This window comes from Pygoscelis adeliae, unplaced genomic scaffold, assembly GCF_000699105.1.
Source record: "Pygoscelis adeliae isolate BGI_AS28 unplaced genomic scaffold, ASM69910v1 Scaffold485, whole genome shotgun sequence".
NCBI lineage: Eukaryota > Metazoa > Chordata > Aves > Sphenisciformes > Spheniscidae > Pygoscelis > Pygoscelis adeliae.
In genome coordinates, this window is record NW_008824803.1 from 695,974 (window position 1) to 708,682 (window position 12,709).

The 12,709-nt window shown below is 37.3% G+C and overlaps 1 protein-coding gene across 2 annotated transcripts in view; it reads right to left on the reverse strand.

The window, feature by feature from the left end:
• Positions 1-12,709, reverse strand: part of ARMC8 (armadillo repeat containing 8) — an 80,533-nt gene that overhangs the window by 9,256 nt on the left and 58,568 nt on the right. For both annotated transcript variants that reach the window (XM_009323990.1, XM_009323991.1), the window contains 7 exons: positions 11,577-11,777; positions 8,891-8,986; positions 7,311-7,393; positions 6,934-7,015; positions 4,301-4,387; positions 2,049-2,141; positions 1,425-1,574 (listed from right to left, as the gene is read on the reverse strand). In XM_009323990.1, the coding sequence (XP_009322265.1) occupies positions 1,425-1,574; positions 2,049-2,141; positions 4,301-4,387; positions 6,934-7,015; positions 7,311-7,393; positions 8,891-8,986; positions 11,577-11,777 (792 nt within the window). The remainder of the gene's footprint in view (positions 1-1,424; positions 1,575-2,048; positions 2,142-4,300; positions 4,388-6,933; positions 7,016-7,310; positions 7,394-8,890; positions 8,987-11,576; positions 11,778-12,709) is intronic.

A 12,709-nucleotide genomic window follows, 5' to 3' on the forward strand; every position in this document is an offset into this window, starting at 1 on the left:
TGAGGATACCAGAGAGAGGTAAGAAAACTGAGGTTTCTTATCTGGTATTTGCTACTCTTAAATGGAACACTGACCAGGTCCAATATCCATATTTCAAAAGTCTGAGAGGGTTCAGAGAAGTAAGCCATATACATTACTTATTGTCTAGGAAAACTGTCTCAAGTTAAGAGACTTACAGGTAAAAGGTCATTTGATCACAGACTATAAACACCTATACTACAATAAAATTGATCGTTAGGAGTAAGAGAAAAAGATGAAACTAGATCTACTGCATTAACTGATAGCAAAACTCAAGAGTGACAGCAGACAGCTACCAGAGGTTACCAGCACATGGCACACTACATTTTTTTAAAACATTAGGGATTCTTGTAGGACTTCTTAAAATCGCTAATAACGAGACTTCATTCGAAAGCTGCTGGATAAGTTATTCTGGAGCGAGTTTTGGGTAGAGAATGAAAATGGTTGGTTCTGGCTGTAAAACATGCTGCAGAAAGTAGGTGAAGCTGGGACGTAGTTTCAGATGAAGAACACCTTAAGTGATAATGGGACTCTGCTGTCAGATCTCAGGTTGAATTTAATTAATGACTGGTTATTAAATATCTTTTCACATTAAGACAGAGCTAATTTTCTATGAAGCTTATTGAGACTCAACGAGTACAAATATCAGAAGATTTTTTTTGCAGTGACCTTTTTATGGTAGAAACACAATACGTGATAAACGCACAGTAGAGGCTTCATGGGTTTTTTCCCCCCACAAAAATGTTGGCTTGCCAAATGTTTGCTGCATGTTTTCCCTCTGTTCTTCACAGGGGATTACCCCTTTCTTTTCCTCCACCAGTATCTCTTTCTCCCTGTCAAAAACAATTCATGGGCTTACATTTTCAAACCATTTTATTTCAGTGTGTAAAATGAACGTATGCATTTTGTAAGTGCATGGTCCCACAGCCAAATTCAAAAAGCCAGTACTATCTATATAGCTGGATAAGAACAGAAATATTTCACGTGTCAAGAAAGAAGAAACACAGGTATCCTTAAGATATGTGCCTCTCCACACATTGACTCAACTGTGCAACCTTTTTATTGTTGTTCTGGACAAGTTTAACAGAAAGACTGTTAGGAAAATAATTTTGCTGAAAGCTAAATGCAATGGAATTGAACATTAAATGTTAACTGTCTAGCTCTGTATTTGATAATAATTACAAAGTTTCAGTTGATGTAGAGAATTCTTTCAAATGTTTTCTTACACTGATTTGTACATTTGGTTACAGATACTTGGATAAATGCCAAGGCCTCAGTTTTAGCAATGTATCAAACATTAATCTTAAACAGAAAAATAACTTGTCTTACAGAAAAGATTAAGAATTAATTTGTATTGTACGCATGTTTGGTCAGCTTTCAGAAGGTCTGTTTGCAGCTCTACTTACTGGGCGAGTAGATAGAAGATTCCTGAGCAGTCCCAAAGTTTTCATCAGAACATTTACATCGGAATCAGAAAGCAACTGGAATAACTGCTCTGTACTCAGACCTCGTAGGATGTCTGATTTGATCTTCTGTTCCGCTTGAAATGCCATGTTCTGAAAGAGACAAAAATTTATTGCTTGATTTTTTACCTTAAACTTGGGCTTTTACTCTTTTAGTAGACTATTACCTGCAAGCATATATCCTTGCTAAAATTAATCTTGCAAAGGTTATAATTTGATGATGAACTGCTACACAGTGAATTAAATTTCCACACAGTCTTACGGCTGACCTGGTTATTACCTTCTTTTATTTGTCCCCTGGTATTGCTACTGACACTACTTAACTGTTTCCCTGAATGATCTCGACAACCAAATTGGTATCAGAACTGAAGAGTTTATTTTATTTTATGGACTAATTGATGAAGTGTTCCAGGCTGATACTGCTTTTGTTCTGTAGTTAGGTGGAAAGACAAGCCAAATTTCAGCTATGTTATTTTTAATAACAGCTGATGAGTTCTTTAAGTTACATTCACAAACTTTTTAAGAAGCAAAATCACAAGTGGTATTTCATCAGCGTGTTCTACTTACCATTAAAGCCCAAATGCCATTCACTCGCAAGGCAAGATTTTCACTCTGTGTTAAACTACATAGAAGTTCTATGGCTCCCGATTCTAAAATAGGCTAAAATGAATGGGGGGGGGGAGAAAAAATCTTTAACACACTACTTTAGACTAATTAGACATATATACAAATGTAAATATAACAAAAAAGTCTTGCTTATATCTTATTCTTGAGTTTACAACATGTCCAGTCCGCTCACATGAACTGGCCAAGCCATGCCCTATATTCACAAGCATTAAAAGGTAGGTTTTTACAAAAAAAATCAGGTCAAGATAGCTTTATTCTCATGTGTATCCGTGTATGTGTACACATATATACACAGCCTTACATGTATATTGTGATGTGATACACATGTATATATGTGTATATACATATATACACACACACTGCTGTGATACTATACACACATCGGCCACACACACAAGCAAATGTTTTCCCCAACAACTTTCAGCTTGGGACTGCTCTCCAAAAACACTGTCTTCCTTGAGCAATCACATCTTTTTGGGTATCAAGTGGGACACATGTTACTGTTTAAAAGAGGTTATGGAGAATGGAAGCTACTTAATATCTTTCTTGACATTTAATCTTCATGTTTAGTAATCAGACCAAACTAAAATCCAACAGAAAAACTTTAGCACAATAAAGAAGACTGAAAACTGTCTTGACGATCAGATTAAAATGCAAAACCTTGTAATATCACATCTTTAAGTGAAAGGATAAATATCAATACAGGCATCTTTTCTTTCAAACTGATTAATGTAATGAAAGTTAAATTTGGAACAACTGCTTTCAACCTGAACCGTATTTGAAGGTTACCAGTTTTATCTAAGACCTGAAGAGCTCGTGCGCTGAAGGGATTAATTCAATGACTTATGCTGCTCTAGTTTGTAAGGTATTCCTGTCTTCCTGAAATTACTGCTTCAAAAGCAGTGAATAATCGAACATATCTGAGTTTTTGGGAAGTTGTGTGTTTTTTAACCCACTTAAAAGCTGAATTCATCAGAAAACAGAAATGTGTGGAAAAGGCTGCACTTTGTAGGAACAGGTTTGTCTCACTGAATAGCAGCAAGACCATAATAGAACCAGGCAGCAGCAGTTTGTGCCAAAGTTCACCTGATCCCAGGCACTTGGGCACTGCAATAAGCTGCCAGTGACTTCTCCACGGGCTCAGTAGCTGGCTGGCTCCTAGGGACTTCTCCACATCCACAGCAGATGGGTGATGTTCCACAATTTGTTTTGACTCAGCTCTTTTACAGGGTAAAATACAGATCCACTTCAGCTTTGCTTATTTACTTAAGTGACTGGTCGTTTATGTACAATTTTCAAAATACTATGTAGAAAAAAAGTCATACATCAAATAAAGATCAGATGGCTTTCAAATAGATAGATGCTTTCAAATCTAACATTTCTAAATATTCCTTCATTTTGCATAAGCACTCTTTTCTTTTGGCAATGATGCTTTTTACATGAACCATGTGACCTGACTGAAAATTCAGTATTTCAATCCAATTTAAGTGGAAACACTACACTGACTGTGACCTGCAGCATGAACAAGAAAGCCCATGGGCCAGTGAACTGTGCTTGGCACTATTTCAGTTAATTTTCTGTCTCACAGACATGACTAAAACCACCAGGATCAATTGATCAAACGAAGGTAATCCAAAGTGCCCCACAGGAGCCCACATATACCACAATTTTGCAAATGTTTTCTATAGTTAAGACTTCCAGTGCTATGAAGTATTGATATGTATGTATGATCTGTATGAAATACAGATATTGCAGAACTCAAGAACGGATATCCTGTATCGTTCAGTCAAGAACAATAAAAACCACAAGACTCAGCTACGCCAGCATTTTCAAGATTACAGCAGTAATTCTCTAAGATAATGGATCATATTGCCAATTATCAGTTTGTTTTCTTCCTGCTTATGAATTTTTTAGATAAGTGTTTTACAACTAAAAAACTCCAAAATTTCATGTCTACTTCGAGACTACATTTAACTATTCAACCATATTTAACTGTCACAGCACTGTAAACAGATGATTTTTTTTTTTTTTTTTAAACTCACAAGCTATCAGTGATACACTCTGCCTAACATTACAGCTCTAGAATATTTCACAAGAAGTGGCTAACAATTAAGATACCTTTATGCTTATTGGACCATTGTATAATGTAACTTTTGACTGTTACCTCTTCTTGTTTCTGGATAAATACTAACCTCCTTGCTTGGAGAGAATTCCAGAAGAAGATTGCATAGCGTGGAAGATGCTACTACGAGAATTTCGTTTGGAGCATTCTGTAAAACCTGCAGTCACGAAGGGGAGAGTGAGGAATCTCTGTTAACTAGTAGGATAAGGAAGGGATTATTTTGAAATGGAATACCTGTAATTATGCTGCACTTTGATATTCCATACTTTAGGAGATGTTTTGATGTTAGCAGTGCAGATCCAGACAGTGGTCATTCAACTCAATTTGATGATACAGATTACATAACAAGCTGGAGCAACGCAAAGTTATTTCACAGAAGCCAGATTTGAGAGCTTTCAGGTCCAATTTAAAAGAAATCAGTGGGAACAGATTCCCGCTCTGCAAAGCATACATGTGCTGGCAGTTGTAATTTAGCTCTGCAGCCATTCTCTCAACAGAGAGCAAGCTGTGTCCTGCAGTGCACCTCTGTGTCATGTTTTACAGGAAAGAGGAGGAAGCTGCAGGAGGAGCCTCCTCAACACTTCTGTACCTCGTGCAAAGCACAACATGGCAAATTTCTTCATGACCATCCTTTCAGAAAAGCAAGTAGCCTGGAACAATTATACTCTCTCTTATCTGTGCCTGGATCTCCAGTGGGACCAGTACATGCCATTCTTAAGCAGAGCATCTCCCTTGCATGTTCTGAGAAAACTCGGTGAGGAAATAGGCATGGAGGATACAACTGCTCCTCCAGCAAAGAAACAGGGAATAGAGGGGTTGTTCTGTACCACCTTTTGTTTCAGAGCAGTGAGCAAACTGCAAACATTAACAATTACTGCATTTACAGCGGCTTGCACTAAAGTACATATATCTAAGTCCTATATATATGTAAGTCCATGGTTTTAGACATTATTCTTCCATGGCTTACACAGCTATACATGCTAGGGGAGAGAGAAAGGACTTACGTAGTTATTAATCTAGACTGAAAATTAATTTATCTTTATTTAATATTGCTTTTATTTTTCTATTAAGAATAATTCTTGACAATTTGGAATGAACATACAGATTTCTGACTTCAGCTTATTTAATACAAATCAAAAAGAACAACTGCCAGCAGCTGCGTTTACACAGAAGTCTGACATCTACATTTGTTTTTTTTCACATGGCTCTCTTTTTATGCTAGTTGTGCTTCTTCGAGCAATTCTGTCATTTTTGTGTTTTACATTTATAAAGGTTTGATGTTTTCATGTTTGGTCTTTCGCAAACTCTTAAAATATTCAAATCATTCCCTCCAAGCCCCTTCAGGTGATGATCATGAGTCCTGAATCATGGGATTATTACACTACACTGATAGCAAAAACTTGCATGATCAACTCTCCCTTGACTTCCCAATAAGACTAATGAGTTAGACACCCATGGATTAGTATCACACCTCACACACCCAATTCAAGGATGAATGCTTAACTTGTAATAAGTGTATTGTGTATATTGTCAGAACACAATTTCCCCATCGTTTCTATCATGAAACTGTAGAAAAAAAGTAGGCCCATACTTTAGGGTCTCCATGCAAGCAACATAAAAGACTCAGAAAGTTTCTTAGCCTACAGACATCAAGATGGCCAGAGGGTAGGATAACTAGTGAATCAAGTTTTCTTGAGTCCATACCTTGTGAGAATTAGAACATAAGCAGAACAGAGAAAGTCAGGCCTGAATAAAATGTTACTGAGTAGCATGCCCAACAGGCATCTTTCTTGTATTGAAATATCTGGATCATTAGAAATAACTGAAGGATCTCCTGATCCTTTACTTCCTTCCAGGCTCTTGAGTGAAGCTTTCGACAGGCAGCTCACATAACTGCCTCATTATCAAGCTCATCAGTTAGTTTTTGCCAGCAACGCTTTCTCCAGTCTGGCTATTTTACTTCTGAGCAGAGAGTCAAGTTCATTTCAGGTGATTCTCTTGGTGATTCTCATGGATGTCTATGCTGCCTAAGCTTTTAGGCTGCTTGCTAGCAGACTTTGTCTGTTCCTCATTTTCAAGGTCTAAAAGATGTCGAAGCTGAGAAACTGGTTTATTTATCTGCACTTAAAGACAGTCATGTTACAGGATGAGATGATGATATATACCTTACACACTTTGATCCCATTTAATCTTGTGGATAATTGCATTATATTAAAATGTGTCTTTTTAAAGGTCTTGCTGAGCTCTTTGGCTTCAGTTTTAGAATCTGCAATGACAGCTAGAAGGTAGAGAATTACAGGAGAAAACACAGATCTAAATTCTCTTGTAGGGCTTATAGACCAAGTCGCAACTATGCCATCTAGTCTGAGGCTGAAATTGAAGGAGGTATCATCCTCCTGGTGCCCTATGTAAACATTACGGATAACTTAGCCTCACTCACTGATCACCAAAAAAAAAAGGGGGGGGGATGGGACAGGACCAAAAAAGCCAACCAAAAATCAAGCATAGACCGCAGTCCTCTTTGCTGCTGCTGCTTGGCTTTTGTTTATTTACGACTCTCTTAGGACAAGGTCATGGCATTTTGATTTCTAGGTAATTTCTATTATGATTCTACAGAAAAGCATGAAAATTGAACAGACACCATATCCTCCTTTAATGGAACAGAACACTTCAGTAGTTGAGACTTGACTTTTCTTTGCTTACCTTCATTAAAGGTTTCCATACAGCATGATCCTGAAAACTTGTCCTGAGCTGCTGTACAGAACGGGACAAACTGTGCAAACATCTGTAACGGAAAAGAAACCTTCACTGTGAAACACACACACTCACATGTATACTACTGTAATAGATACATTGCTTCTACACAAAGATTCAGCTTAGAATTTGCTAAGTAGTAGACTGTAAGTAGCAAAAAGAAAATATTGTATTAGTCCAGGATAACTCCCTGCCCCCCCAATAAATTTTCCAACAGTGGAAATGACTTCAGATTAGCTTTTGAAAAATTAGCAGAAATTCTAATAAGTGCAGCATCAGCCTTTGACAAGACAAAAGTATCTGTATGAATCAGAAAAGCCTCCTACCTGACTGCAGCTAATCGCACCTTGATACTAGATTCAGACAAGCCATTAACAATACGGTCCATCATATTTTCAGTCTCAATGATCTGGAGCAAAAAGGAATTAATGTTATATGAATAAAATAATATCAGCATTTATGGGTGTTGTGGTTTTTTTTCCTTGCAACTTTTCAAATATTGCATATAAAAATTGTAGCTAAAAACAGCAAGCTACATTCTCTTCCCAGATTAAGTGGGAAGTAGTGTGTATCTGCATGCAATTTAGAAAAAAAAAAATCTACATTCTATGCTCCACTACTGCTTTCAAAATGATTTTATTAATCATCAAGGAACAAGAGGGGTTTTTTTATATATATATGAATATATATATTCATATATATATATGAATTACCCTTAATGTCATATTAAAAGAAAAGAGAGCATGTGTGAGTGCACACAATATATACAAACTACAGATTAGAGACATGTTGTGGAGCTATCTGGAAAAAATACATAGTAGTTCATCTGCCATATTTAGACACGGCCAGCACAAGCACTTAAGACTAGGATAAAAGGGAGTTAATACCAAGATGAAAGATGGCTTTTGTATAATAAATCACTTGGTCATGTACACACCCACCACTTATTAAAAATTATGCTTTGATATGTAAAAGAAGGATCCTTACTATTAACTAAAGAAATTCATCCTGCAACAAAAGGGAAATTTATGGGTTCGAATTCTAGAGATCCTGAATGGTTCCCCAATGATAAATCTTCCTGCTAGTTATCTTTTCAATGTGGTGTTTTCCTGCCTCCTTCCTGTCCATGTCTTTCTTCCTTCTATTTCTCCCCTTTAGCCAGCAAATAAACTCAGAAAATTCTCCTGCCTCCTGTACCTGACATTTTTGTTTGACATAACAACTGCATTCTGAATTTAAAAAAACCAAAAATGCTGCTTTTAATTACTCATTGTTTAATTTCCTCCACTTTCCACACAAATTTTTAACTATACAAGTGCTCCAACCACCCAATCTCTTTCGCGTGATGTCCAAGTGGAGTTTGTTCTCCTTCACACCAATTGCTTTATTAAAACAGCACAAGCCCCCTTGATTACTTCAGAATCATGGAACAAATTTTGACTTTGTTTCCCGATATAATTAGACTTTCTAGGGTTTGTTTTTGAAAAAACATTTGTTTTATAATAGGATACATGACAAGAGGTATATTCTGTCCCTCAGAACATAGATTTCAGAAATTACTCATATGCCACAACAACATCCCTGCACAGCTTATGAGCAGCGAGGACCACAACATGTTGAAAAACAACTTATTGTGAGAATCTAGTTCATCACTGTGAAGATGTTTACATAAATAAACTCTATTCTTATATTTTGTGATGGCAAGACATTAATTTTTGTTCAAATCCCATGCAAAGAAAGTGCAATGTAAAAATTTATATTAACAAAAAAGAAAGAGCCTTCTTGTTTCAACTTACTTATACCACAATGAAAAAAAGGGATGGAAGAGTGGAAATTCTTGCACGGCCATTCAGCCCAACTTCCAGCTATGTCTTTGCCTGATTGCTATCATTTTTCACAGGCTCACCTTTTTTCGGATATCTTCATCATTTGCTCCCAGGGAAGCATAGAGCTTGAAAGCAGCCTGGCGCAGCTCATGGGCGTGCTTCAAATCATGGTCAAGCTATTTAAATAAAACACAGATATCAAATTTAGACACTAAAAAATTACAGGTGTTATTTTCTTATTTGTTGTAAACTAGTGCTTATCTACTGGGGTTTTGCCTACCACACCAAGGGCAGCCAGAAACACAAATGAACTGCTGTTCCATTAGATGATGTTCACGTTTACCAACTGAATACAATAATTGAAGTTAAGAATATGGTTAATTTCTCTGCTGACTTACAGATAAGTCGACTTAAAAAATTTGAGGCCAAAATACTGCTATAAAGTTACAACTCTGTCCAGGCCATATTCAGGCAAAAATTATTCTTATTTACCCAACAGAAACTTACAGGAACAAGCCAGTAGAAGTGAAAAAATTGGGAGAGAATCAAGGGAAGTTTTATCAAGAGAACTGAAGCAAAAGCAGGAACCAAAGCTGGTCTCTAAATCACAGGACCTCCATCTTAAGGTGAATGTTAACTTCCGACTTCTGCTGTAAAGGCAACACAGCAGGGTGCAAGCTGTCTAGGAGGTTTCTGTAAGATAACTTCTTAACACAGGTGCTAGAGGGGTGAATTAGGGTGATGTGCACCACTGGACAGGCTGCTCACAAATCAGGAAAAACTGCTTCGGGGTATGATCATGGGAGCACTAGCTATAAGGATCATAAAATAGTGGTGTTCAAGTTCCTGAGAGGCCTGAGAAAGGTATGGAGCAGAGTACAGTCATGACTTCAGGAAAGCAGACCTGGAGGAGCAGATGGGGTGTACCCTGGCTTGTTCAGCCAGGAGAAGAGAAGGCTGAGCAGAGTCCTAAGAGCAGCCCTCCAATATCTACAAGGAGATTACAAAGAACATGGAGCCAGACTCTTTATGGAGGTGCACAGCAAGAGGAGAGACAATAGTCAGATTGAAACAGAAGAGGTTCTTTCTGGATATAGGAAAGAAAAATTCACCATTAGAACAGTCAAACTTTGGAACAGATAGCTCAGAGAAGTTGTTTCATTTCCATTCTTAGCAGTTTTCATGAGCCAACTGCACAAAGCCTTGAGCAACCTCATGTAAGCTCAGCATTGACCCTGCTTTGAACAGAAAATTAAGACTTTCAGACCTCCTCACGTTCTTTCCAATGAGAATAATTGTGATTCTGACTGCCCTCAAAACTCTGTACCAAAGGGTTCCACAAAACGATGCAATATTTAAAGTCTACATAAAATGCCAGAAAAATGCTAGTATTAAGCAGCAAAGCACTGAAATAAAAGAACTGTCAAAAATTAACCTGTATGAGTAATTCTCTCTGTTGCAGCTATATTAGAGCAGAATGTATTATATCATTGTTAAAAATTTTTAAAACAGACAAGTAATCTGTTTGGCAGATTCCTCACTCATGTAGTTTTTGCCTTACAGGGTGTAATTCAAAGCATTTTTTTACAAAGTAAGCACCCTGGCTTCGCAGCTGACTGTTTTTACAGACTTTCTGAACACTTAAAGCAATGTCATAATATTTATAATTGCTCCACTCATGTTTGGAACCTTATCATATTTTTGATGCTACAGCCAACGTCCATTACTCCCCAATCAGCTGCTAAACTTCCTTCTGCTTATTTAATTTTATACTGCAACTGTTTTTTTTAATATTTAATTTGCATTTTTACATAGAATTCAAGGCAGCTCTATATGCAGAATCAATCCCCTTCTATAAAAGTCTGAGAAGTGAGTCTACTTCTTGGGCTAGTTTCAGAGAAAAACCAAGGCTCTGTAATCCAGTTTTTCGGGGTACTTTCTAAAAATCAGACTCAGTGAGAGGGGAAGGGAATAGACAATGGATATTTCCCTATGCGGAATATAAAAGCAATCTTGCTTCTGAGGTTGATTGATCCACTAGTGCTTTGACTGATCCACTAGCGCTTTGGAAAGTGTATGCAAACGTGTAAAAAAAAGTTCACGAATGAGAACTCTTAGTACAACACCTATGAAACTAAGTCTCCAAGGTATATTTGGTCTCTGTTTATCCAACCTCTTGCAAGTGCAGATAACTCATAATATGAAATGCTACATGACATCTACATGTTTTTCTGCTTTAACAGAACCGCCTCTGAACTTAACATTTTTCACAAACCTGACCTAAGAATTGAAATCAATCTCTCATCACATGGACTATTATCTCTTATAAAGCTGAAATGTACTGGTTCCTGAAGGTAAGCCTTTTAAACTCTGCGAAGGAGAAACATGACAGATGTCTCAGTCTGGTACTTCGTTGCTATCTCTGGAAAAAGTCATAAAACTTGTACGGTGAAGCTGTATTAAACTACCCATAGCCCATCTCTCTATCTTTGACATAGAAGAATGGCAGCATCCTTCTTACAGGATGGGGAGTCCAGATATACACAACAATTTTAGTTTGGATAATACAGGCTCCAGAAAAAGCAGTGAGCGAGCAAAGACTTGGGGACTATGTGCATCAGGAATGAAGTCCTACTGGACCTCTGGTTACCTTTCTATTGAGGAACTCAGACATAAGGTTTAAATAGAATAAAAAAATACCCTGAGCCCATTTACTATTGGTTTTGCACATTTTTCAAAGCTTCAGAACTGGGTAAGGAAACATACCCTCTTGATATCAGTGATTGCACTCACTGAGCTGGGATACTTGAAGTAGTCAGCAAGCATGACAATGAGGTGGTCGGTAATGCTGGCAATTCTCTGGAGCTCCACATCTGTTTCAATCAAATAGGCCAGTGTTTCTGCTCCTTCTACTCGCTCCTCCAGCAGTCTTTCCTTACTACACATTCGAACCAAACATGGCAGAGTCTGAAAAGTTAAAAAAAAAAAAGCACCATTGTTTAGTGCAGCTATGTTCATAAAAAAGCTCACCAAAAAAAAAATTAAACAGCTATCCTAGAGCAATTCTCAACAATGTTCTTTAGATTGGTACCTTTAGACAAAAAGATTTCAGTATTTTAAGACTACACACACAGAGAAATTGTTCAGGCATTACTAAGTATACAGTAGGCTACTTTCAACCAACTTCTCATGCAGCCAAAATTAGCCTACATGAATGCAATGTTTAGAAGTGACCATGGTCAAAGTTTCGCAAAAGCTAAAAAAAAAAAAAAAAAAAAAAAAATCCCCTCGTCTTTTCATATTTCCACAGGTTTGTTCTTACTACACACAAGAGCCAAAAGTACCCAAGCTGCCCTTAAGAAGTACTTGACCCCTCCTGCCCTTTTGGAATCTAGGATTGATTAAGGACAATGCAGTCAAAAATAATCTCAGGGCTTCCTTGACCCATGCTGGCTGCTAAGAGTAGTAGGGAAGGGAGGACTATTCCTAAGTAGTATATTTAGTCAACCAGAAATGAAGTCCACTTGGAATCCAGGTCCATTCTGCCTTACCCTGACATACCCCCCCCCCACCTTGGTTACAGTCATACGGCAACACTTTTGTCATACCTTCTCTACTTTAAATATTAAAAACAATTAAAGCTTTCTTTACCTGAAGCTCAATGAAAGGCACTTAACTCTGGAAAGACCAATTCTCCAATGGTTGGGACTCTGTTCACTCAAGCCTCACCAAACAGAAGTATGAAAAAAGATGAGGAATAATATCAAGGTTTTTGCTTGCATTATTCCACTGACTTCAACAGAATTATGCTAGTAGAAAATGTTTCTCAGAGTTATGTTTTTGGGAACCTGAAATAACATTTATCCATTGACTGTTCAAATGATTAAATAGATAAATAT